Source organism: Phocoena sinus, chromosome 15, assembly GCF_008692025.1.
Source record: "Phocoena sinus isolate mPhoSin1 chromosome 15, mPhoSin1.pri, whole genome shotgun sequence".
NCBI classification, from domain to species: domain Eukaryota; kingdom Metazoa; phylum Chordata; class Mammalia; order Artiodactyla; family Phocoenidae; genus Phocoena; species Phocoena sinus.
This window is the reverse complement of record NC_045777.1, coordinates 50,168,329-50,193,030: the sequence shown is the minus strand read 5'-3', so window position 1 is coordinate 50,193,030 and position 24,702 is coordinate 50,168,329. Positions and strand designations below refer to the sequence as shown.

The 24,702-nt window shown below is 63.4% G+C and overlaps 4 protein-coding genes across 9 annotated transcripts; 3 read left to right on the top strand and 1 right to left on the bottom strand.

Moving 5' to 3' along the window:
- Nucleotides 1–16: 16 nt before the first annotated feature.
- Nucleotides 17–9,709, bottom strand: CHTF18 (chromosome transmission fidelity factor 18). Of its 4 annotated transcripts, XM_032606344.1 has the most exons (22): nt 8,401–9,709; nt 7,988–8,182; nt 7,755–7,905; nt 7,421–7,589; nt 6,966–7,058; nt 6,819–6,871; nt 6,542–6,686; nt 6,006–6,215; nt 5,406–5,503; nt 5,005–5,128; nt 4,774–4,925; nt 4,556–4,649; nt 4,211–4,309; nt 3,932–4,062; nt 3,518–3,689; nt 2,464–2,688; nt 2,233–2,382; nt 2,010–2,140; nt 1,217–1,361; nt 1,000–1,113; nt 534–591; nt 17–458 (listed from the first exon to the last, which is right to left on the bottom strand). In XM_032606344.1, the coding sequence occupies exons 1-22, from the start codon at nt 8,594–8,596 to the stop codon at nt 322–324; spliced, it is 3,042 nt and encodes a 1,013-aa protein (XP_032462235.1). In that variant the 5' UTR covers nt 8,597–9,709; the 3' UTR covers nt 17–321. The 4 variants fall into 4 exon arrangements, with proteins under 4 accessions (XP_032462235.1, XP_032462236.1, XP_032462237.1 ...); XM_032606345.1 differs by lacking the exon at nt 1,000–1,113; XM_032606346.1 differs by lacking the exon at nt 7,421–7,589 and having other exon boundaries at nt 7,781–7,905.
- Nucleotides 8,760–12,742, top strand: RPUSD1 (RNA pseudouridine synthase domain containing 1). 2 transcript variants are annotated; one of them, XM_032606349.1, is made up of 6 exons: nt 8,760–8,909; nt 9,443–9,629; nt 9,703–9,826; nt 9,958–10,060; nt 10,214–10,315; nt 10,749–12,742. In XM_032606349.1, the coding sequence occupies exons 2-6, from the start codon at nt 9,448–9,450 to the stop codon at nt 11,174–11,176; spliced, it is 939 nt and encodes a 312-aa protein (XP_032462240.1). In that variant the 5' UTR covers nt 8,760–8,909; nt 9,443–9,447; the 3' UTR covers nt 11,177–12,742. The 2 variants fall into 2 exon arrangements, with proteins under 2 accessions (XP_032462240.1, XP_032462239.1); XM_032606348.1 differs by lacking the exon at nt 8,760–8,909 and having other exon boundaries at nt 9,393–9,629.
- Nucleotides 12,743–13,567: 825 nt separating this feature from the next.
- Nucleotides 13,568–19,729, top strand: LOC116739954 (mesothelin-like protein). 2 transcript variants are annotated; one of them, XR_004345748.1, is made up of 3 exons: nt 13,568–16,943; nt 17,769–17,824; nt 18,844–19,729. XR_004345748.1 is itself a non-coding variant. In XM_032604923.1 (2 exons), exons 1-2 carry the CDS (start codon nt 17,685–17,687, stop codon nt 19,169–19,171), a joined length of 468 nt encoding a protein of 155 aa, XP_032460814.1. In that variant the 5' UTR covers nt 13,568–17,684; the 3' UTR covers nt 19,172–19,729. The 2 variants fall into 2 exon arrangements, 1 of the variants encoding a protein (XP_032460814.1); XM_032604923.1 differs by having other exon boundaries at nt 13,568–17,824.
- Nucleotides 19,730–19,813: 84 nt separating this feature from the next.
- On the top strand, nt 19,814–24,482 carry LOC116740448 (mesothelin-like protein). The gene is given in 15 exon segments (XM_032606095.1): nt 19,814–19,884; nt 20,185–20,311; nt 20,380–20,533; nt 20,536–20,572; nt 20,858–20,948; nt 21,157–21,191; nt 21,193–21,293; nt 21,627–21,730; nt 21,732–21,818; nt 21,896–22,051; nt 22,130–22,257; nt 22,871–23,013; nt 23,057–23,181; nt 23,391–23,646; nt 24,070–24,482. Coding segments are annotated over 15 exon segments (1,809 nt in total). The 3' UTR covers nt 24,264–24,482.
- Nucleotides 24,483–24,702: the final 220 nt, after the last annotated feature.

The following is a 24,702-nucleotide window of genomic DNA, read 5'->3' as shown; positions in this document are numbered from 1 at the left end:
CTCCCTGTAAAAAGAATGACTCTGTAAAAGTGTGACTTTTATAAAGAGTTTTCAAGCATGTACATGCTTTTGTACATTTTCTAGGAGAGAAAGCAACACCCAGGCATCCAGTGTGTATCTGGGGACATCTGGTGTGGCTCCAGGGTGTCCGGTGTGGATCCAGGGTGTCTGGCACAACCCCAGAGTGTCCGGCATGGACAGGGGGATCTGGCACGGCCCCCACAGTGTCCAGCATAGATCCTGGGGACGTCAAGTGTGGGTCAGAGTATCTAGCACAGCCAAGGTGGCAGCATGGATCCTGGGGGCTTGGTGTGGCCCAGGCTACAGCAGGTCCCTGATGTACAGGCTGCGCCGCACGGCGTTGGAGACGCCCTCCTTGAAGCGGAACCAGACATCGCTCCTGCCCACCGCGGTGCCCATGCGCTGCTCGGTCGTGTCAGTCTCAGGGGCTGCGTGCTCTGCAGGGGCCACACAGTCGTTCCTCCACCCGACCCTGACCCCAGTCCCTCAACCGCCCCCACCTCCCCACACACCTGTGCTCGGGGCTGCTGCTCTCTTGACAACCACACGACCGAAGAAGTCCCTCTCGGGCTAAAGGAGATAGGCCAGTCAGGTTCACGGGGGCTGACCCACAGCGGACAGTCCCCTACCTGGTGGGAGGGCCCAGAGGCCATCTCCCAGGGAGGAGGGGTCTCGTGGCACCTCTGGGCAATGGCCCCCTACCCTCACCCCAGCGCGGACCCTCTGCAAGTGTTCCCTCCACCCTTCACCACCCTCACAGTCGCCTGCTTCCTGCCAAGGTCAGGTCCAGGGTGGGAGGTGCCAGCATCCTGCCCAGATGAGAAACTGAAGCCAGGTGGAACCATCACGCTGAACAGCAGGGAGCTGGACCTCCAGGACTTAGAACCATAGCACTCCAAGGTCGCCCACCCAGGCCCACGCGGCCCCCCCCGCAGGCCACCAAGCCCCCCCCCCCCATTAGGGTTAAGGTTACCACACCTGCTCCTCCAGGGCAGCTCTCTTCAGGATGCACTCCAGCCGCTGCTCGTGGCTGCATGGGGCAGATGGCTGCGCCCCTTTCTCCCCAGTGCCCCCCAGGGGACCCCCGTCCACCTACAGGAAGTCACGTACAGTGAGAGCTGACTGGGCAGGATCATACCAAGGACGGTGTCCACTCTGAGGGCCCTGCTCTGCTCAGAGCCTGGGGTGGGCTCACCTGGGGGCCGACCCTAGCCCGGGCCAAGGCCTCCACCCGCCGCATCTTCTCCACTTCAATCTCACGGGCAATGAGCTGCTTGGCCTGGTAGGTGAGGGGCTTGCGGGTGGGCAGCTCGGGAAAGCGGCAGACATCCTCCACGTTCCTGCTCTCGGGGTGAGGAGGGCAGGGCAGGACACCAGGGCACTCAGTCAGCAGAGACGGGGCAGGAGCTACTCACTAGCACCGACCCCAACTGCCGGAATGCAACAATGCAGGACCGGGTCCAGTCCTGTCCCTGCCGCACCCAGCTCTGTGGCAGCAGGGGTGTTATCCACTCTGAGCCTCTGTTTCCCCAGCTGTATGTGGGCTTGAAGAGGGCTGCAAGGGAGGAACTGACACAACGTGGCATGGCCTGGATTCAGGCCTGGGGCTGGGTGCTTGGGAACCAGCATCATTACTGCCTCAAGGATCTGCATCTGGACACCACTGCTGCCGGTCCTCCATCCCCACGACCCTCTCAGGACAGAGAAACGGGGCCCTGGGGAGCTCAAGGGCCCTCTGGGGGTAGCTCCTGGGGGCACTGAGAGGCTCTGCAGTAAACCTCAGGTCCCAGGGCTGTGCCCATCCCCCAGTCACATCTGGGCAAGGAGTGAGCTAGGACTGACTCTCCCACCCTCCAATGGGGAAACAGACTCACACCTCCAAAGCCATGCATTTAGACTCGTGCCGAGCAATCACCATGGCACTTGGAGCCCAGCCCCCCAGCCTCCTGCCCCCAGGCACCCCCACCCCAGGTGCTGCACAGACTCACGGCTCCAGCCTGTAGACATACTGCCCATCGGGCGTGCGCTCCTGGCAGTAGGTGAGGCTATAGGCGAGCATGGTGCCCACGAGGCTGGCCAGCTGCTGTTTCTCTCGGGCGCTGTACAGCTGTGTGCTCACCTGTGGGATAGTGGGCAGCAGGCAGGGGTGCTAAGCGTGGCCAGGGGCCTGCCCCCACCAGGAGCCACAGCCCTTCCAGGCAAGGCACTCACAGGGCGCAGCTTGGGTGCGAGGATGTCCAGGAGCAGGCAAAGGGTGTCCAGGATGAGCGCCTGCGGTGTAGCCCGGCTGCGGGTGGCTGGCGTGATGCCCGACACCAGCGTCTGCATCAGGTTGTGTGTCCGGCTCATCCGATTCTGGGCCTGGGGTGGAGGGCAGACGAGGACCAAGTCACCCAGGGCCCCGGTGTTAGACCCTGGGTGTGGGCAGGGTGTGGGGCGCACCTCCTGCTGGCTGCTGGGAAAGGTGATCCTCGGCACGTGGCTGGAGGCAAAGAGCAGGTGGAACGCTGGGGGCAGGAAGGGCAGGTAGCGCAGCAGCTGGAAGCTCTGGCCGTGGTGGGCGGCCCGGCTCAGCAGGTCATCGAAGGCCAGCCAGTCAAGTGCTATGCACACGGCTGCCAAGCTGGAGTCCCGCAGCCTCAGCCGCAAGAAGTTGTCGAATAGGCCCTGCAGGCGGGTGGACGGGCCAGTTCCCTGAGCCCCTCCAGCCTCACGCCCCCCCAGCCCACAGCACAAGCACCACCCAGTGGGACCCTTCCCCTCCCACCTGCCTGCAAGGCCCAGGGTCTCAGGCACAGCTGCAGACACCAGCAAGTAGCCACAGGGCCCTGGGGATGGGGGTGGCCAGGAAGGCCCACCCTGCCACCCCAACCCTGGTTTGACCAAGACCCTGAGACATGTGAGAAAGAAGCCCCCAAGCCCTCCCTAAAGGAAGTTCTGTTCACCAGAATCAAGGACACAGAGCCCCCACCCTTGTTCCATGTGGGAATCCCTCGCCTCCAGCCACCACACTGCCCTCCACACAGTGGATTTCCAGATTTGCAAGGATCTCCAGCTGCTAATCCAAAGCTGTTTAGCCAGGGAGGCAACTTACACCAGGCTTCCCAGGGGATGGGGGGCATCCACCACCTGCTCTCCACCCCACGTGCACCCACGTCCCTGTTCCCACAGCTCACATCCAGAATCCAGCTACTGCCGGGGCCCTTCAGATAGTTCCCCAAGAGCAGCCAGAGTGACCCCATCATACGACCCCACGCTGGCCATCCCCCTCCTGCCAGGGTCAGTCCTTCCTCCCAGCCTGTCCCTGCTCCCACCCCTTCTCAGAAGCCTCCTGATGCCCCATGTCCACTCCCCACCCTCCCACCCGCCTGTTTCTCCTCGGGCTCAGCACCATCTGAAGCGTGTCCCACTCACTGTCTGGGGATGAGAAACACTGCCGGATGCTGGCCTCCTGCCCCTCAGCCCCCCGCAAAGGTTTGAGGTAGAGCATGGTTACCTGGACCACCTTTTCGTGCTCACCCGCAGAAGCGGCCACATGCAAGATGTGGTAGAACCGCTGAGAGGCCGCGGTCAGGGGCACCTTGGTAGCGAGGGGCCCTGAACCCACGTGTCCATCACCGAGCAGGAGTGTGTGGGTGGGCAGGGTCGGGTCCTGACCCACGCGGTGCCTACAGAGAGGGCCCTGAGGCTGGAGTGGAGCCCCCGCCCCATCACACTGGACCCAGCCCTGCCCACCCTTTCCCTCCCGGCGGCACCAGCTTGTATACATTTACGATACCCTGAGGTCCCCGAGAAGGGACAGTGAGGGAGGCCGAGGCAGAGCCAAGCAGCCCCCAGGGCCGTACAGCCTCACACCCCGTCAGCAAAGGCAGAGATGGCTGGCATCCCAGACTGGGGCTGGCCTACCTACCTCCGGGCCTGGGGCAGCTGGAAGACCTCCTGCCACACGGAGAAGAGCCCCTTGCGCTGGTCCTTGAGGCCAATGCGTGTGGTCTGCACAGCCTGAACGCTCAGCTCCCGCTGGCCCCGCCCATGCAGGAACTGGACATGGGGTGGGGGGTGGGGGGGGGGGCGGTGAGGGTGGCTGACCCCCACCCGTGTAGAAACTAGACACGGTGGTGGTGCGGGGATGGGGGAGTGCTGGCTGCTGGCTGCCCCTGCCCCACCCCCGCCACGGCCACCTGCCCACCTGTAGGGCATTGATGCAGGCGCGGATGTCGTTGTCTGTCTTCTCGCAGAGGGCCGCCAGCGCGCCAGGGTCAGGCCGCATGCCCCGCCGCAGGGAGATCTGCAGGGAAGTGAGAGGGTGAGTGTTCCCCCGACCCCCACCCTAAAGCCACCTCCTCCCTAGAAACAGGGGTCAGCTTCTGTCCTATGGGGAGCAAAGGCCAAAAATCCCTGAGGAAGGACCTCAGTCGCTGCTTGGAACCACCCACCACCAGAGACCAAACTGTCCCAGCACCTCCACCCCATATCCTGGGACCAGCTGGGAGGCTAGGGGCCTGATGGCAGAGGGAGGGCAGCTCTCACGGACCTCCTGGAGCCGCTGTGTGAGCCTGGAGGGCAGCGTGGGCGGGAAGTGGAGCAGGAGTGCCTGCTGCTTCAGCTGCCGAAGGGAGGGCACGAACCTGTGGGATGAGCGGTTTGCACAGCGAGCCCACCTGGCCAGGGCCGCCAGGGTGCGTGCCACAGCCCAGCAGGCGTGGGGCACGCCCACCCAGCGGAGACCCCGCCCCACCCCGCCCCACTCACTGGTCATTGCAGATGCAGATGATGGGCCTCATCAGGATCCCCCCTTCCGCCCGGCGCCGCCGCCCCCCGCCCGTGGGCACAGCGGGGCCCCCTGGCTCTGCCTCCTGTCGGCCCTGGCGGTCCAAGACGCTCAGGAGAACATTGATGGCGGCCTGGGGGGACATGCAGACGGAGGTGAGTCACAGCCCCCACTGCCTGCCCACCCGGCCGCAGCACACCCAGGAGGCCCACCGTGGGGGCCCCGTCGATCTCATCGATAACCAGGCAGTTGGGCCTCCCACCAGTGCCCAACACCGACTCCATCTGCGTGGCTGCCTCGATGCGCGTTCGGAAGGCCTCAGGGCTGCGGTCATCACTGGAACCAAGAGGCCAGGGAGGGGCTGTCAGGGCAGCCATGGCCTCAGCCAGGGCAGCAGCCAGTGTCCCCAGCAGGACAATTTCCCAGGGCAGAGCCACCACGTGTACAACTCACGGATACTACACAAGGCCACCCCATGACACTGCGGCCAAATCCCAGTGAGCCCTGAGGATGGACAATTCCACAGCCCACCACCCCCAGGCTTTCAGGGTTGTATCCCAGGCTCGACCAGACACATCAGGACAAAAGGAGACCTGGCCCTCCCCCAACTCACCTCGCGTTCATTTCCACCACAGAGTACCCAGCGTGCCGCGCAATCACATGGGCCAGGGTAGTCTTGCCCAGCCCTGGAGGCCCACACAGCAGCGCCACCTGCAGCCAAGGCAGGAGAAAACATGCTGTAACCCACACCACCTCACGGACTCTGGGAGACCCTGGCCCAACCCCCAGAGACTGAAAATCCTATCCCATGAAGCTCAGTGCTAAGAGATGTTCTCCTGCCCTGCCCCAGTCACCAAAGGAGAACAAGCCCCTGCCTGCTGGTCGTGCAGAGCGAGAATAAAGCCTTGCCTGAAGTGGGTGACGTTTGTACCTGACAAAGACACAGCTGTTACTGACGTGACTAACACCCAGAACCCACCCACAGTCCAGCATAATCACTGTGGGGAGGTGCAGGGCCCTGCAAGGAGTGCTAGTCTTATCTAAGTCATTAGAAGAAAGGACACAAATCCCAGCTCACCTTGCTGACACTCCTCACCTAGACTCTGACATCATTCCACCTACACCCTCGGGGGCAGTAAATGTGCCTCATGGCCCCTAGAGGCTGCAAAGGTGCCAGCCATCCAGAGAACAGCCCACAGCCAGGTGGGCTCACCTTCTGCCGGGGCCGCCCGCTTGGATCCAGCTCAGCCTCCAGCATCTCCTCTAGCACCTGTCCGTGGCTTTTCCACTTGCTGGAGGCTGTGGCCTCCTTGCCACCACGGGCCGGTTCCACACTGGGTCTGGGCTTCCGGGTGGGCTGCTCTCGGCCAAACACCACCAAGTCCCACAGCTTCAGCCACTTGAGGAGGCAGCGGTTGGTGAACTGCAAGAAGAGAGGCCCGGCCTGGAGGGGCGGCCACCAGCACCAAGGACTCCTAGTGCCTGCCCCTCATGTCACCCTACTGTCATGAGCCCAAAGACACACACAGTGATGCTGAGGCTGAATGACCGGTGAAGTGATGACCGGTGAAAGGCTCTGTACTGGCCTCAGTTTCCCCACCTACAATTCAACGAGGCTGGTCAAATCCCTTCTCCAAATCCTGACACCTCTGTGGGCTGGCAAAATGAAGACTTGCTAGGCCCTAAGTACTTTTCTCTCGGCAACAAAGAAGCCAGTCACACTTCACTTAAGCAAAAACAGGACCTCACATCGTCACTGAGCAGCTCCGTATAGCGTTGGGGTGCGAACTCATCCACCCAGAGGCAATGCTGGGAAGCATCTTGGCTGTCAGCCGGCTCCTCCTCAGAGGCCCCCGAGGGCTGGGGCCCCTCCTCCACCTCCTCTGACCTAAGACTGGAGAGCATTGTGCCCTGAGCCACTGGGCCTTAACCCCATGCAGGGATCACATCCCCCAGAATACATGCTGGTGGTCAGCAGTCCAAGGACCGGTGAGGACCTCAGAGGTGGAGGGGCCCACTGTGTCACCTGCACAGTGTGTCCGAGAGCCGCTGGGCCTCTTCCAGCAGTCGCTGCCGCCGCTGTGCAGACAATGGGGTTGGAATCAGGATGGCTCAGCCAGCCAGTCACCCCTGAGCTACCTCTCCCTTCCCAGCAAACCCCAGCAGACCCTACCTCGCTGTCAATCTTCTCCTTCAGGGAGGCAAAGGACACACCCAGCAAGTCCAGCTGGCCACGGCCACGCCACCGGATGTCAAGAAGAGGGCTCTGCAGGGAAGGGAGAGCATCAGTCACCCTCCTCTAGGTTATGGGATTTCTACAACCCCCCTCCCAACAGTGCTCAGGGACCTAGATGGCATTTCCTAGCATCAACGGGCCACAAGGAGCCCCTTCTCACCAGGAACCCCAAGGGATCATTGGAATGGCAGCAGATCTAAGGTGGAGGAGAAGAGAAAAGAAGTAAAAAGGAGAAGGAGAAGAAAAAAAAAAAGAAAGAGGAGGAAAGTGAAGGAGAAAGATGGCTCTCCCGAGTGGAAGACTAGAGGCCAGATGGACCTCTAGAGGGGTTCCCAGGGTCAGGGTAGGGGATGTGATGTCCAGGCCCCCGCTCGTGTCTGCACAGCACCCACCTGGACCCCAGTGCCCACTGGGTCAGCCCGAAGCACTAGAAAGGCCCGGTCGCCGCCCGTGGAGGTCACATTGATGTAGTCCTCCAAGACAGGGGGCCGCCTCAGGACAGGATTGCGGGCGGCTGGCGAGGCCTTAGTGAGACCCACATCAGCCCCGGTGTCCAAGGGCCTGGGAAGGGACCATGACCATCTTGGGGATTCCTGGGGAAGGTACTTGGATCCACTGCTGGCTACCCAGCCCTCCCACAGGCCCCCAATCCCCAGCCCTCAAGACGTTGTTGAAGAAACCAGATCCTTCCAAGATACTGAAATACCTGTACCCCAAGCTACACACCCCTTGCCCCATAGTTCAGCAGGGACCTCAGGACTCGGTGGGGGGGTGATGTCCTGAGTCGGGGAGTCAGGAGGCAGCGGCTCTTCCATCTCATCGGACCTGAAGTTCAGTCTCCTGGCAGCCTCCAGCCTGGACCGTTTGACTTTGGGGGCTGGGGAGACACATGGAAGGAACAGAGGTCCTTCTCCAGCCTCGAACCCCACCCCTATGCTCTGGGCCCCCGGAAAACATACTAGGGGGCAGGGGTCTCTCCCCGTGGATGTCAGCGGCCAGCTGCCTCTTCCTGGCACCGCCCTTGCTGTTCCTTGGAGGTCCGCCTGGAGAGCAGTGAGTGGCAGCGTTCCCTTCAGCAATGGTCTCCTCGAACGTCAGGCGGGGCCGGCCCACGGTGGGCCAGGGGTCCCTGGAAGGTGACATGGCGGTTGTCCCTGCGGAGAGAAAACTCACAGCAGTCATGCAGAGCAGCTCGTCTGCACACAGTCACAGCCCCCGAGGTCGGCGGCGCTGCAGGGCCCTGCTCTCTCTCAGGTTGTTGCTGCCTCCCGGCCTTCGCGCCTCCCCTCCGAGCAGCCCTCCCGAAATCCCCGGGTGGGCCAGACCCCTGTCGAGCTATGGGGGACGAGGCCACGGCAGTGCCCACGCCTACCTTCCAGCTCGGCCAGCACCTCGAGCTCGGCCGCGAACTGGCTGTGGAAGTCATCCTCGACGCCGTACAGCTCCTGCTCGTAGTCCTCCATGGCCGCCCGCCGCCGGCTGCGAACCTCCCGCGCCCAGCGCGCAGCTCCTGCCCAAAGCGACCCGGCGCCGCCAATCAACGGCCGGCGTATCCGGACGCTCGCCATTGGTCAGCGGGAGGGGCGTGGGCGTGGGCGTGGCTGCGCGCGCAGGCCGGGCGGGGCCGAGTCCTACGTTGGAGCTGGAGCGGCGGGATGCGGGCGCTCTCCATTGGTCAGCACGGCCGCCCGTCTGCGCCGTGGGCGGGACGTGGGCGGGACGTAGGCGGGACTGAGCGCCCAGGCTGGGCCCGGCGAGGCGCACCTCTGTGGTCCAAGTGACTGCTCCGGGGCTGCTGGGCCACGAGGCAGGGAGACGCGAGGGCAGGAGCCAGGGCCGGGCAGCAGCATCGGGGGCCCAGACGGCGCAGCTCAGCTGCAGGTCGATCTCGGAATGGGCAGGGGCGCGGGAAGTATTCGCAGTGGAGTCCGCCGGGCACCTCTCCGCCTGTGCCCATCAGACGCGGGAGGCGAGGGTTCCTCGGAGGGGAGGCAGGGCAGGGGACGTATACGTGGGAGAGGGAGAGCCCCATCCCCTGCCCTGCACCCCACCCCACTCAGGAAAAGGCCCCTATCGCGCGTCCGTGGCCCGTCCGGGAAGGGTCCGTGGGAGCAGGCTGTAGGGCAAGACTGCTTCTCCCCAGGCCCAGGTCTGGCAGGACTGCCCCACAGCCAGAGCCTAGGGCAACACTATCTCCCCTGATATTGGCCAGACCCCTGCTATTTGACACCCTGCTACTTGACTCAGAGGTGGGAGTGCAGGCACACAGTAGGTCTGCAAGCTTGCCTGACACAGCCTCGGTGGCTTCAGACCCAGGGCCCTGGGGAGCAGGGGTGTCCACGCCAGGTGGGCAGGACCCTGATGTGGGCTGGACACCCCATGACCCTGCTCCATGCACTTGCCCTGCATTGCAGCCACCATGGAGCCAGGCAGCGTGGAGAACCTGTGTGTCGTGTACCGGAGCCGTGACTTCCTGGTGGTGAACAAGCACTGGGATGTGCGCATCGACAGCAAGTCCTGGTGGGAGACGCTGACCCTCCAGAAGCAGCTGCGGCACCGCTTCCCAGAGCTGGCCGACCCTGACACCTGCTACGGGTTCAGGTACCCACAGCAGCCTCCGTCGGTGGGAAGCGGCCCACAGCCCAGCCACCACTGATCCTCTGCCCCATGCTAGGTTCTGCCACCAACTGGACTTCTCCACCAGCGGGGCACTCTGTGTGGCCCTGAACAAGGCAGCCGCAGGCAGTGCCTACAGGTGCTTCAAGGACCGGAGAGTCACCAAGGCTTATCTGGCTCTGGTAAGGCCCAGCTGGTCCTTGGAGCAGGAGACTCCAACTCTCAATCCACTTTGATAGCCTCTGGCTGTCAGATGGGTTTCCCAGCAGTGGTGGGTGACCCCGTGAGCAGCGTGTGACCCCCTTCCTGGCAGGTGCGGGGGCACGTCCAGGAAAGCCGAATGACCATCAGCTATGCTATTGGCAAGAACAGCACAGAAGGCCGGACCCACACCATGTGCATTGAGGGCACACAGGGTACGGAGGGCACGGGGTGGGAGCCAGGGGCACAGTCGTCCAGTGGGGACCCTGGGTAGGCTGGGGCAACCCGGGCAGGCGACCTGGGATTGGGGTGGACTCAGCCATAGAGCTGGCCCAGCCAACTCTCTGGGCTTTCCTTGCTCCCTTCAGGCTGTGAGAACCCAAAACCAAGCCTCACTGAGCTGGTGGTCCTGGAACACGGACTGTATGCAGGTGATCCTGTCTCCAAAGTGCTGCTGCAGCCTCTCACGGGTGTGTCCAGGGCGCGTGTGCCCAGGTCTCCTTGCTATCTGCTGATGGTGTCCTGCCTTGGGCATCTCCTGGCACAGGGCACCGAAGTGTCCCCATCACACAGGAAAGGAACCTGCCCAGGGTCTCCCAGCATTGCTGGCCAGGCTGACTCCTTCCCCACACTCAGCCTCACAGCCTGCAGCCTCTTGCCCTGTACGAGGTCGCTCTGGCCTGGGTTCTCTAGTTGATCGAGCATCGCCCTGGCCTCACCAGGGGCAACCCCAGAAGTCGCTTCTGTTCTGAGTTCTGACGTCTTTGTGGCATGAAACAGGGAGGTCTGCTGCCCCCAGGGGTTGTGTGAGGCTTCAAGGACGGTGCTGGGCATGACGTGAATGGGTAGGGGGTGGGCATGGGGTGGCGCCCCCGCCTGACTGGCCCCGTCTCCTCCCCAAAGGACGGACGCACCAGCTGCGCGTGCACTGCAGCGCCCTGGGCCACCCCATCGTGGGGGACCAGACCTATGGCCAGGCCTCGAACCAGGAGGACCAGCCCTTCCGCATGATGCTCCACGCCTTCTACCTGCGCATCCCCACATGCACCGAGTGCGTGGAGGCCTGCACGCCCGACCCCTTCGTGCCCACCCTCGATGCCTGCTGGAGCCCCCACACCCTGGTGCAGCCACTGGACGAGCTCGTCCAGGTCCTGCGGGCTGCCCCAGACCCTGACCCCACAGAAGGGGGCCCCAGGCCCTGCAGCCCCTCCACGCCCCTGCCCGGGCCGGGCCGGCCCCCACCGCCCCCTGCCAAGCTCCCTGAGACAGAAGCACAGCGGGCCTCCTGCCTGAAGTGGCTGTCGGAGTGGACGCTGGAGCCGGACAACTGAGAGCATCGTGCTGGGGTGGGGATGGCAGGCTGGGACTCCAAGGGTTGGGGGCTGCAGGTCAGAGTCCTGGACACATCCCTGCAATGGCCAGGCCTGGAGCGGGGCCGGCAGGGCCAGCAGGGGGAGCCAGGCAGCTGCAATTCCAGAGGATTAAGCTCTTGGGCTGTGGGACCCACATGGGCCTCCCTCCCAAAACCCCAACCCCCACAAACTGCCCCAGAGCACCTCCCTGGTTCTAGAGCCTCAACCCCAGGAACTTATTTGTAGACTTGATCGGGGTCACCCTGGAAGAGGCAGAGCCAGGACCTGGGCCACCCTCAAGGTGGGCTCCTCCTGGGCCCCCAGACAACACCCCAGAACACCGTGCTCCACGCTGCTTTGCTTGGACCCTCTGTGGCCATCACCCCAGCCTGGCTGGGTTCTCCATCTGCAGACCTCAACCCTCCTTGCTAGGCCCGTCTGACCTTGTGCCTTTGCTTCTGCTAGACTCTGCCCCCTCCACCTGCATCCTGAGTGTCTCACATGGAGGTGGGTGTGGGCCACACTCCTCAGCCCCCACCTCACGTGCCATCCCTCCAGGCCTGCCCTGAGCGCTGCTCCATGGGGTCTTCCGGGCCCCTAATTGCGGCTGCTGCCTCCATCACCTGCCTGGCAATTTCCAGGCAGGACCTCAGCTGGGAGCAAGGGCAGCCCGCCAGCCCCCGCCTCCTCCATCCCCACAACACGGCCACGCCTCCCCAGCCATAGCTGAACTCTGAGAACTGGGAATAAACGCTCAATGACTGACCCTGCAAGTGACCATGAATGTGCCTGATGTGGGGATTTCAGGGGGGCTCACACCCCCACCCCATCCCTTCACTGGACAGACCTTTGCCCTAGACCCCAGCAGGAGCCAGGACAGACCTTATAATCCTAGCTGCTGACCTGCCCACCCCCCATACAGTGAACACCCTGCAGCCCTGGTGTGGGGGCTGGGCTCTGAGTAGGGGACAGAGCTGGGTCAGCTGCATCCCTGGAGGACCCCAAGACCCACAGCCAAAACATCAGAGCATCCACCTGGTCCCACCAGGGTTCTCCGTAGAGCTGCTGCCCTCACAGTGCAAACCTTGGGGCCCTCCAACATCTCAGAATGCCACGGGAGGGCTGGCGCCTAGGCCTCCAGCCAGCTTGAGGTCACACACCATGTCCCTGTGCCCAACTAGGCCAGGCCCCTCCTCTTGGCCGGCCAAGGCAGACAGGCCCTATTGTGGGGCTCCTGGGCTCACCCCACCTGTAACCACAGCAAGCTCTCAGCCCGGGTGGAGCCAGAGGCAGCCCCCCCACCCCGCATGGGGCCTCTGCAGAGACCCAGGTCCCAGCCTCTGCTCCCCCGTCTCCTCATCTGTAACAGGATCGGAGGGACCCACCGGGCAGCAGCCCGGACAGATGGATGGCTACTGTGATGTGCCCAGCACAACCCTTTCTCGTCAGATGGGGGCGGGGTGGGAGAGCATCACCTTCCTGGCACTCCCAGCACCTCACCTCCTTGCTGAGGACTGCCCCACCTCTCCCCCCACCACGCTCTGCTCCACCTTCCCACTACCTTCACCCTCTGCCCTCCTCTCCCCGCCACCATCTGCCCCCCCACACCCGAATGCCCTCCTCTGCCATCAACTCTTACCTGTTTCGCCCCCTTCTCAGCATTTCACCACTGTGTCCTCCTTAGGTCCCTGTGGAGCATCAGCCCCTCACCCCCAGCGTGGCCCGGCCCACAGACCCTGCTCAGTGAGTGTGTATAGAGAATGAAAGAATGGTCCCCAAAGGACTCAGGGCCGTGAGCCCACTTTGTGCAGGCTTTCCGCCTCTCCCCACGCCCCCTCCTCACGGCCCCACCCCCTACACCTCTGGGCTGTGCTCAGCCACTGTCATGCCTGCTGTTGCCACACGGGGTCACTGCTGACCCCGGCCCCTCATAGCCCTGTCCTCTTGAGACTGCGGTGACCTTTGGAAGTTCCATTTCCCATGGACACACCCAGGTGCTTCCCAACTGCTGGCACCTGCCAGAGGGTCTGGACCTACGGGGGCTGTGGCCAAGCCAGGACCACCCTGACAGCCCTTCCTTCCAGGTGCCCCCAGGGGCCCCTCCCCACCCAGCTCAGGCAGGGCTACCCCCCAACACCCCAAAGGGTGGCCAGGTCTTCCTCCCTGTGCCCCAGCGACTGGCCACATGTTGGGGCCCTCCCTAGGGCACAGGTCCTGAACTCTGGAGGGCGTTTCTCATGCCAGGACAGAGAGAATCATTTTTCTTCAGCTGGCTGGCATAATTGCTGTCCCCCCGCTCAGGTCCCAGGAAGCTGCTGGTGAGGCCAGGGAGCCAAGGGTCACCCCCATCCCCACCCTTCTGTAGCCAGGAGTCTCGGCTGGGCCAGGACCCAGCCTCCAGGGCCCCCACCCCCGACCCCAGCCACAGGGACGGGAGCACACAGCTGCCGCCACCACGTGGCCCTGGGGCTCCAGCCCCTGCTTACTGCCAAATGGCCTGAGGAGGTCAGCCAGGTTGGGGCCTTGGGACAACCCTGACTGATGGTCTGCAGGGTAGGACCAGTTGGCTGAGGAGGGGCCTAGGGGAGAGCGGAGGGCAGGCGTGACCTGCCGCAGAGCACTGACCTGGGCATGACAGCCTGGCTCAGGGCCCATGGGCTGAGGCTGCAGAGCAAGCGACAAGACAGACAGGAAGAGGGGTAGACTGGACAGACAGGCAGCCACGGAGGGAGGGAAGGCAGGATGGAAGGGCAACAGGGGCCCATGGGTAGGAACTGCCCTGGGGATGTTCCATGTATATTTCCCCTCTCCCCACAGCCTGGCTCCTCCCCCTGAAGAGCCCTGTCAGCCCCTCTGAGAACCCCCAGGACCACAGATCCCGACCTTGCTGCCTACAGGTATGCTGCCTCTCCCGTTGGCCCCAGGACATGGGGTCCACCCAGTCCATCTACCCTCCACAGCCTACTGTGGGGCAGCCCATGAGCAGTCATGCTCCAGCGGGCACAATGTCGTCAGGTCAGGAGCACACCCAAGTGCCCAACCCTGCCCCTGCTCACTCTGTGTGGACAGGGACAAGCCGTCAGCCAGCGTGGGCCTCAGTCTCCTCGTGTGTACGGCGAGCATTGTGCCGTGCTGCTGGCGGGGGCCGGATTCCAAGAGCAGTACGGGACAGAGCTGGGGATGGGTGTGACTCTCTACAGCCCAGCACTTGCTCTGTTGCTGTGGTCATTTGTCCACCCGGGGCCTTGGGCTCCCTAGAGGCCAAACCCAAAAGGGGCAGCCAGCATCTGGCCTCCTGCACTCACTGGCCTATGGGGAGTGTCCTTCAGCCAGGCCTGGACCCTGGGGTGGGTGGAGACCCCACCACCAAGTGACATCCCACCCCCACAGACCCCTCAGCACCCAGAGCTCCAGCAAGCCCTCAGCCAAAACTGACTGCTCCAGAGCTGACCAGCCAGCCTCAGGGGGTCAGTGCTAGAGCCCAGGGTGAGCCTGCCCACCTCCAGTGGGACCTGCTCCCTGGACCCCGCCCCCCTCCAGACCCTGGGGGTCACTGGCCTCACTGCCACACACCCTGCCAGATGGAGCTGAGCTGGTCCTCCTGGTGGCCAAGGGGCCCTTGGAAGCCCATCCTGGGCCAGCTGGACGGGGAGTCACTGGACAGTTTTCAGGGGAGAGGGGCTGTCACCACAAGCTCTGGGTGCCCTCCAGCTCTAGATGCTGCAGCTGGACTCCCATGGGGCCTATCCAGGGGCCGGGGAGCGATCCTCAGCTGGTCCCTCCAGCTGTCGGTCCCCCAGGGTCAGCACCTCTGCTTGTCTGCGGGGTTGGCTCGATGGGCATGTGTGGCCCTTGATGCAGGTGGTAGTTGTTCAGTGGCTGAACCCATGTCATGGGGGCTCAAGGCCCCAGAGCCCTCTTGGCCCTGCCAAGCAGGGGCAGATGTGGTGAAAGCTGGGGCCAAGGGCCAGCCTGGGGCAGCCAGCCCGCCCCACCTCAGCTGGGGAAGAAGTGTCTGTGGGCACCTTCATTCCCAACCCTCCCGCGGCCACACCTCCTGCTCTGCCTTGGAGACCTGCCCTGTGGAGCCGTCCCTGTCCTGGGCCCCAGGGTGCTGGGCACCAGGGCCACATGTGTGGCAGGCACAGCTCTCCCATTGAGGCTGCCTGCACACCCTCCCTGCCCCACAGTGCACACACGTGTGGACATGCATAGCCGGCTCTGCTCCAGTATCCACAGTACAGAAACACGCCACATGTCACTCAACCCAGGCCCCACAGTGGGGCCACGTGTGCCTAAGATCCCTGCAGGGGACACATGAACCACATGCACCACGTGTGCACACAGATGTGTGTGCTCACACACGGATGCCAGCGCACATGTCAAGTGCAGGTGTACACGTGTACAAACGCAGGTGCGACCCTCACGGCAAGGTCATGGCTGAGCCAGGCCCCCCGGGGAGGGGTGTGTGCTGGGCAGCCGCCAACTGGGAGCTAAGCCTCCTGCTCCTGTGAGGCTGGGGAGCAGGTGCCCACTGCCCTTGGGGCCTCCAGGGGCTGACAAGGCTGCATCACCTGGTATAGCCCCAGCCCCTCCCCTACAAGTCTGCCTGGCAGGCATCACTGCAGGAGTGGGTGGCTGGCAGGGCAGGGTGCTGAGCGAGCCATGGAGGTGAGCGGAGACCGTGGTGCCCCCACCCTGCACCATCCCTGCGCCCCGAAGCTCAGTTGCAGGGGCTGACACACAGTGGGGTGGGACCACTGGTGTCTGGAGCTCCTGGCGCCACGTCTACAATATCCCCGCTTCTGATATCTGCCGCCTGGACCTGGAGCAGCCTCCTTCTAGGACAGACAGAGTTCTTGGTGCTCAGGTGAGGGGCGGGGGTGGGACGGGAACCATGACCAACTGGACGCACAGGGTCCCAGCTGTGAGTCTGGCCTCTGTGTGGCCCTGGGCAGGTAGCTGAGCCCCTCTGAGCCTCCATCTTGGCCTCCACTTGGGGCGGTTACCTCCCCATCTTCCTCCTGGGCCATGCAGAGTCCAGAGGCCCACAGGTGCCCCAAGCCAGCAGCCCATGCAAGGCCATGGTCCAAGAGCCAGCAGTGTGGACCAGGCTCCCTGGCACAACCCCTCCCCAGGCCTCAGTTTCAGTCTCCACCATGGCCAGAGCTGCCAGCAGGCTGCAGCATGGGCTGTGCCCGGGGCCAGGTCTCACTGGGCATCCGAGGCCCTGAGAAGGGAAGGGGGCTGCCTGGGCCACCTGGTGTGGGGGTGAAGCTGGGGCTGCACCAGGGCAGGTTGGGGGCCAGCAGGCCTCTCACCCCAGCTGCTGCAGGGACTCACTGGGACCGCCGCTCACCCCCACCTCCAAGCTGTTGAGAGAGCTGTCCACTGGAGACACAGCAGCCCAGCTGCAGATCCCCTGAGCCCTGACCTGTGATAAGAAAGCCGGGATTTGGCCTGGCTCCCCCTCTGCTACTCCCTTTTGTTCCAGAGACACATTGCTTGTGGGTTGTGCCCTCCTGAAAGACCAAGAGACACGGCTGCAGCCCAAGGTTCGCGGTCACCTGCCCTGCATGGCACCTGTCCTGTGTGACCCTGGGTGGTGACCTCCCCTCTGTACCCTGCCCCGGCCTCACCACCTCCTGTCTCCTCTCCAGCTTGACCCAGACCCGCTGCCTGTGACCCCGGTGCCTTCCTGCCAGGATGACCAGTGGGCACCACACAGCCATGGGCCCCAGAGCAGGTGAGATGACTCTCCCTCCCCCCCTTGGGGGGCAGCTCCCATGGCCGGCTCCTCGGGGTGGCAGGATCACCCTTTTTCCTCCTGAGCCTCTACTGGGGGTCTGGGAAGGGAAGGGGGTGGCACAGATGGGGCACTGCGGGTGGGGGTCCTGTTGGGGACAAGGCAGGGACAAAGCGGGCCATGGCTAGAAGGGACTGAGCAACCGGGGAGCAGGAGAAGGTGGTAGCTGACCACTGTCCCTCTGCTCGGGGGTTTCAGGGCTCAGACTGTGAAGACAGAGACACAGGGGGTGGAGGGAGAAGGTGCACACACGTGGACACTGGTAGGCATGCATACAGGCCATCACATAGGTGTGTACATGCTTCCAGACACACAGTCACATGCCACCAGCTACACATCGTCACAGAATGTATACACTGCCACACCAGCAGGCACACAGGTCTACTGTGTAGTCATGCATGCCATCCCACACATGTACACCCCACCATACTTGTGTATACACCACCACCACTGTACGTACCATTAGGGGCACAGGCATACAGCATCAGACAGTCGTGTATACAGGTAGACACACTGCCACACGTGTTCACCTGGTCACACAGCACGCTCAGACCCAGGCTGGCACACAGGTGACCAGCACCGTGGAGCTCCCAAGGACTCCGTATTGGGGCTGTCACAGGCCCACCCGGGACACAGGGAGCCCTGGGGAGACCGACCCTGGACACTCCCACACAGACGTTTATGGCCTATTCTGTTCCAAGTGCCCTGGTGAGCCCAGGCCTCGCCTTCCTGGTGTCACTCACTGCCCACTGCTCTCATCCCCAGGCCGAGGGTGCCACCCAGGGAGGGCTGGATGTCAGCAGGGCCAACCTGTGGGCCAGGTGAGTGCAGGTTCGGAGTCACAATCAAGTTTCCCCAGCAGATTCCCTGGCAGGCTTGGGTGGGGGTGAGAAGGAGGGACCATCTCCAGGGTCTGCATTTGACGGCCCAGGCATGGCCGGGGCAGGACTGACTCCCGGCTCCTATATGGGGGGCCTGGCCCTGCCTGCCCAGGTCACTCGCTGGAGATGGCTCAGGGCAGCTGGTGTCCTTCATCAGTCACACCCACATGGCTGGGACAGGACCCCAGGCCATCGCGGCTGGCTGGGGCCCGGGTCCCCCACCTCAGCCCGGCAGACAATCACTTTTTTTTTTCTGGGGGGTGCCGCGTCATGCGGCATGTGGGATCTTAGTTCCCCGACCAGGGATCAAACCCACACCCCTTGCACTGGAAGCACGGAGTCTTAACCACTGGACTGCCAGGGAAGTCCCGACAATCACTTCTTGTCCTGAGGCCTCTCAGCTTTCTTCTTTCCGCCCCAAGCTTTGCTGCCCTCTCAGGTCCCAAACTGAGACTCTGTCCTGGTGGGGGTTGGAGGCCACTGATCTGCCATCAATCAATTGATCCGTCAGTTGACTGATCAGGCAGGGCTGGAGGCCAAGCTGGACCAGCCGGGCCCAGGCTAAGGTCTCATGAGACCTGACCCTCCCCTGTGCACGGATCTTACTAGATTCACATCACGAGGAAGGCCTGGCTGCAGTCACCCAACAGGTGCCCTTCAAAACCTCAGCCATCGCTGGGACCTCAGAGCCCCAAGCTCTGGAACTGGGCCTCAACCAGACCCTGAGTCTGGACAGGGGCCACTTTTAAGCCCTGCTCATAGCTCAGAGTCCAGCACCAACAGGGCGCCCTCAGGGGAAATGTGTGGTATGCATATGCTGACAGCCAGAGCCTTGCTGTCCACACCTCCTGGGTCTCTCACCCCGACCCTGTGTTGAGGAGTCTGACCTCCACCCCAAATGCTGCAGTCTGGGGCCCCTACTCCCTCTGCCCCTCACTGTCTATCTCCTTTCTGCCCAGTGCCAACACCTCCCTCCTGCAAGGCTTCTGGTGCCAGCCGGCCAGTCAGCTAGCCCGGGACCAGCTTGCTGCTCTGATCAGGAGGATGGAGACGCAGCATGTCCTCCTCGGAGCCTGGCAGGTCAGCGGCGGCCCCTGCCGAGACTGCCTGGGTGTCGAGGGCAAGGGCAGACTCCCTGGAGAAGGGCCCCAGGGACGGGCAGGAAGGGAGGCATCCCTGGCAAAGGACCCAGGCAGCAAGGGCCAGGAATGTGGTGCCAGGACACGGAGTAGCTCTCCTGAGCACAAGGGCCCTGTGCTGGAGAGCTGCAAGATTGTCTCTAGCTGACACAAGATGCACCCCTCAGGTCACCCAGCAGACGGGAAGTTAGCCTCTGAGGTGGGCTTCTCCCTCCCCTGGATGATGTTCCAGTGTGGCCCACTTTGGACTGTTTCCAGGACTTCTCACCAATCACCCACAGACTCCTGCCTCTTGTTCTTGGTTTGGTGAGGGCTTGCCTACCTGGCCTCCATCTGGCACCTGTGGCAGGTCCTCCGGGCTCCCCGAGGGCGAGTAATCTTCCAGCCTGCTGGCCTCTCCTCCACCTGGGCTGTGAGAGGGGCCAGCTGAGCTCACCTGGACCCACAGCTGACCCAAGCGTCACCAGTCCCTGAGTTTAATAAAAGGAAGGAAGGAAAGAAAGCTATTATTTTGTCTTATTATAAAATTAATATAAAATTAGTAATAAATCTGAAACAACCCCAAAGTAGGCCAAGTAAGTGGGACAAGACGTCCAGGCAGGGGCGCATCGGATAAGCAGATCCTCAGTGAGCCAATGTGGTGCAGTGGGGGCTGGGGTGGGCACGGGCCTGATGCCAGAGGGGAGGGGGCTCTCAAGCTGGGTTTGAGAGGGGAGGGGGCTCTCAAGCTGGGTTTGACCCGTTCTGAGGCCAGTTCTCGTTGTGGAGGTTGAGGCAGGAAGAGGAAAACATGAAGTCCAGGGACAGAGAGCCAGCAGGCAGAAGGAGGGGACGGGTGGACGTGGGGACGGGGGCTGAGAGGTAGGTGGGGGGCCCTAAGATGGGCAGAGGGAAAGGGGCTGGGCAAGCCCCCGGCCGGGCAAGGAAGTGACACGCTGCCTGCCCTGCCCAGCTCAGCTGTCTGGCCAACCTGGCCACCCGGCAAGGCCTCCAGGGCAACTTGGAGCTCCACCCCACCAACCTGCTGCTCCTCTACGAATGAGTGCCCCTCCCCGCCCAGCGCCCAGCCGCATGGGCTGAGCATGCTCCCCAGGGACACCTCAGTCACTCGGAGGCCCCCCAGTTGCCCCCTCTCCTGACAGCCCCCCAACCTTCCCACAGACTGACACAGGTGAGGGAAGCCGACTGCCAGGCCTTCGTCCACCGCACAGCCCAGGGCAACACAGGGCTGCTGGCCAACCTGCCCGACCAGAGGGCCACCCTGCGGCACAGGGCCCTGGCCTGCCTGGTAGGCACCGTGGGCCGGCCAGGCCAGGACAGGACAGGTGACGGGCAGTGGGACCAGGCTTACGCTGACCTGCTGTCCTGCAGGGAGGGCCCCGCCCGCGCCTCAGCACCTCTGACCTGCTGCTCCTCGGGGTCCTGGTGTGTGACACAGATGCATCCAGCATCATGGCTGCAGACCCCCACGTGCTGCAGAACCTGCGGCGCTGTCCCCAGCTGATGGCCGCCCTCACAGGCTGCTGGCCAGCGGCAGGACCAGGCTCGGGTGAGTGGGGGCCCATGCCATCTGCCCAGGCTTCCCCTCCTCCACCTGATAGAGGAGGCAGCCTGGAGATCAATGTCCACAGCCCCACTGACCTCTAACCTCTGACCCCGCTCCCACCCCACTCTGACCCTGCAGCCTATGGGGTATGGGTTTGAGGTGCCCAGAGGCCTGGGGTGGGAGAGTCTCTGCTGGGCAGGCCCTGGGAATGGCACTCAGGGAGGGTAGGCGGTCTGAGGGGTCTGGGTGCTGCTCAGGGCCCGACACAGAGCCCCCTTCGCACACCAGGCCCTCTGGCTCCTGGAACCTGGAGGGGCTGCAGGCTCTGGGACCCGTAGCCACCGACATCAGCCCCAGCCTGTGGATGCAGCTACAGGAGGTCGGGCAGCACCCCGGGGTGGGTGGGGATCCAGCCAACCTTCCACCAGCCTGCCCAGGCCTGATGGTCGGCCGGCTGCCACTCTGATGCCCAACTGCTGTCCCCAGTCGCTCCCCGTCACAGAGTTTCTGTCTGTGGGGAGGAAGGAGGGAACAGGTAGCCCTGGTGGCCCTCCCCAGGGTGTGGACTCTCCAGGCCCGCCCGCCAGGCCGTGGGCCTAGACTTCTTTGGCAGCATAGTGGCCACGGGCAGGGCAGCTCAGCCAGCATGATGCCAGGCGCTTTGGCACTGGCTTCCTCGAGGCCAAGGCCAAGTTGGTACCCTCACAGCCCAAGTGGGACACAGGTCAGTGTGGCCACCATGGCCTGGGGATTTTGCATCTCCCCCTGCTCGGGCTCCTCATCCCGGAGTGGGGGCACTAGAGGCATGGCACCCTCTGCCTGGACCTCCTGAGCTTGGCCCAGGGTCTCTGTCCAGGTTGAGGGGAGTGGTCAGAGTCTGGTGGGGCTGGACTGGGAGTTGAGACCAAGGTCAGGGTTGAGTCAGTCTGGTCCAGGCCAAGTTATTGGCTAGGAGTCAAGCTTGGGAAGGGTCAAGGTCAGGAGTGAGGTGGGGCCCAAAGTCAGCAGCAGTGCTAACCAGCTGGGTCCTCAACACCTGTATTCCACCTTGCCACAGGGAGACCCTGTATCCCTGGCAACATCACTGCAGCCACGCTGCACGATGGCCTCTTCCTGGTGTGCTATGACTGCGTGCAGCTCAAGTCCTGCCCGGGCAGCCGTGCGTGTGCTCAGGGCCAACCTGGACCCCCTGCTGCAGCACCCACTGCCCACCCAGTGCCAGAAAGTCGTCAAGGCCAAGCTGGCTTAGGTGCGCCAGTGACCGGCAGTGGGAGGCAGGTGGTGGGCCGGCCGTGTGGCCTGACCACAACCTGCCTCCCACTGCAGGTCTACCCAGGCAGCGTCCCCGAGGAGCAGCTGCAGCTCATCCCCTCGCTGGCCTACCTCTACTCCCATGCGGAGATTGGCCAGTGGCACATCACGTCCAAGGACACGGTCGTGGCCCTGCTGGCCCCAGACGGGGCCCTGGAGAACCAGACAGAGGTGAGGGTGGGGGTGGGGGTGGGGGTGGGCAGGGGACCCCGCTGACCCTGGCCTTGCAGACCCGAACCCTGCCCACAGGTCATCCTGCAGAAGTTCCTGGACCACAACGGCACCATCACCAGTGCCCTGCTTGTGGCCAATGGGGGCTCCCGCCTCTGTTGGATGAGCCCCCGCCAGATCCAGGCCATCCAGCCCTTGGAGTTTTGGTGAGCCCACCCAGCAACCCACCCCCCACACCTCGGAGCCACCTCCATTCCTCGGCCAAGGAAGGATCTGGTGGGGGCCCAGGCCAGGCCATCGTAGGTGATTAGCTTCCTTCCTATGGCCTCCGTAACAATAGATTACAAACAGAGTGGCTAAAAACAACAGAAATGTGTCCTCTCACAGTCTGGAGGCCAGAAGTCTGAAGTTAAGGTGTCAGCAGGGCTGGCCTCCCTCTGAAACCCGTAGGGGAGGCTCCTTCCTGCCTCTTCCAGCTTCGGGGCTGCATCACCCCCATCTCTGCCTCTGTCACAGCTGGCTTCCCACTGTGTCCATGTCCAAGTTTCCTTCTTCTTATGACACCAGTCGTTAGATTCAAGGCCCACCCTAAATCAGTATGACCACATCTTAATTTGATTACAGCTACAATTAGGAAAGACCCTATTTCCAGATAAGCTCACATTCTGAGGTTCTGAGTGGACGTGAACTTGGAGGAGACACTACTGAACCTAGCACGGAGAGCAAGAGGAAAGCTGTGGTTCAGAAAGCGGGAGCCAGGCCCAGCGTCCAGAGGAGGAGGGGCCTCTGGCCTGCCCATCAGCCTCACCCCCCACCCAGGCTGGCCGGAGCCCTGGACATCTCCTCCTGCCCTCAGAGCCGCAAGAACGTGCTCTATGACAAGGCCCGAGAGGCCTTCGGCACCGCCAGAACCGTAGACGCCTACTACAGCTTCACGCCTCCCCCCACCTCGGTGAGACCTCGCCCTGCGTAGGGCACGCCTCCCGGAAGCCCCGCCCCAGGAAGCCTCGCCCCTCATCGCTGCCCCGCCCCTAGGCGGTGCCCCCGTGGAGGAGCTGCGGCACCTGCCCCAGGCTAACGTCTCCGTGGGCACTGACACTTTCACCAGTCTGAACACCCGAGTGCTGCAGGTGGGCCGGGGGCTACCCGTCAGGGGGTGGGGCTGGCCTAGACGAGGATGCCTAGGTTACGGTCTGCAGGCCCCAACACCCACCCCAAAGTCAGAGGTGTGCAGGCAGTGTGGGCCCCAGGTCACTTCTCCAGGTGTGTTCTGCTGGGTCTCACCCCTGCGCTCCGGCCAAGCATTGACCCCGCCCACGACCCCTCGCTCCCTTCGCAGAGCCTGAGCATGGGCAACGTGACGACGCTGCTGGGCCAGAACATGGGGGACCTGCAGAAGGCTCACAGCCACCCCACCATCAGCTCCTGGCTCTGCAGCCTCAATCGGTCAGCCCTGGGCGAGCTGGGCCTGGACACGGACCCAACCGGCCCCACTGGCCTCACCCACTTGACAACTGGGACCCCCAACACCATCCCCTGGATGCCCCATCTAGTCACCACCTCAGACCGGCCTTGGAGCACTGACCCCAGCTCAGGTATGCCTGCACCCACCTTCCCCACTCCAGCGGGCCATCCCCCCTCTGCCCTGTGTGCCCCCCTCCCCCAACTGCTACTAGCTTCTTGTCTTGCGCCCAATCTCATTCAGCGTTGGCCTACTCTTTCCATCTGCCTCCTCGGGTGACATCTGGGTGACACTGGCTTCACCTTGCGTTGCCTGCTGAGGGACACCTCCTCCAAAATCTGCTGAGCAGCAGAAAGTGGAGAGTGGGGAAGTTTTGAGGTCCCCATCGGGACCCAGAAGAGCAGCTGTACATGGGGGTCCTCACTGCTCTTCCCCACCCACAGGGATGGTGTGAGCCCTGAGCCCGGCACAGGGGCCGCCCAGGCCTGGGAGAGGCAGGACAGCCTGGGGGATCCCAGCTGGACTGAAGGGTGCTCCTTCCATGTTCCACCTACAGGCAGCCCACCTGGGGTATCTGCCACTTGCTGTGGCCCTGCCGTCGGGCCTCCTGTGGCTGCTGTATTGGAGCACCCTGGGGCCCAGCTGGAACCACTCACAGGGCACCTGCCCCATGGCCTCCAAAGACAGCACTGCCCCAGCACCACTTGCAGGAAAACCGGGGTTGGTAGGTGGAGCTGGATGCCTGCCTAGACCAAGATGCCTGCCCCATGCCCAGGGGACCTGGCCACGTCCCGCATCCCAGGGGCCTGCAGGGCCAGTCCCTGCCCACACCCAGCTCCCAGGACCTGGAGCCAGACTGAGGACCTGGGCCCAAGGTCACTGCCCCAGCCAGTGAGGGAGATGCTGCCCCTGCCCTCTGGCTTCTTCCAGATGAAGAACTGGGGTTGAGGAGGGGTTTCCGCGGACTGACTTTGCTGATTGATTTGAATAAAGGACAAGGTGATCTTCCTGCCTGTGTCCCTTTGCTCTGGGCCTGAGGAGGGACAGAGACCCTCTTAACTAGGATCAGGACTCCAGCCTGCCATCTCCTGGGGCAGCAGTGTCACCAGAAGCCACCCTGAGTGTTGGCCTGGCCTGGGGGGAGACCCAACAATGGAAACAGCATCAGGAAGGCCCTGAGGGCCCCCCT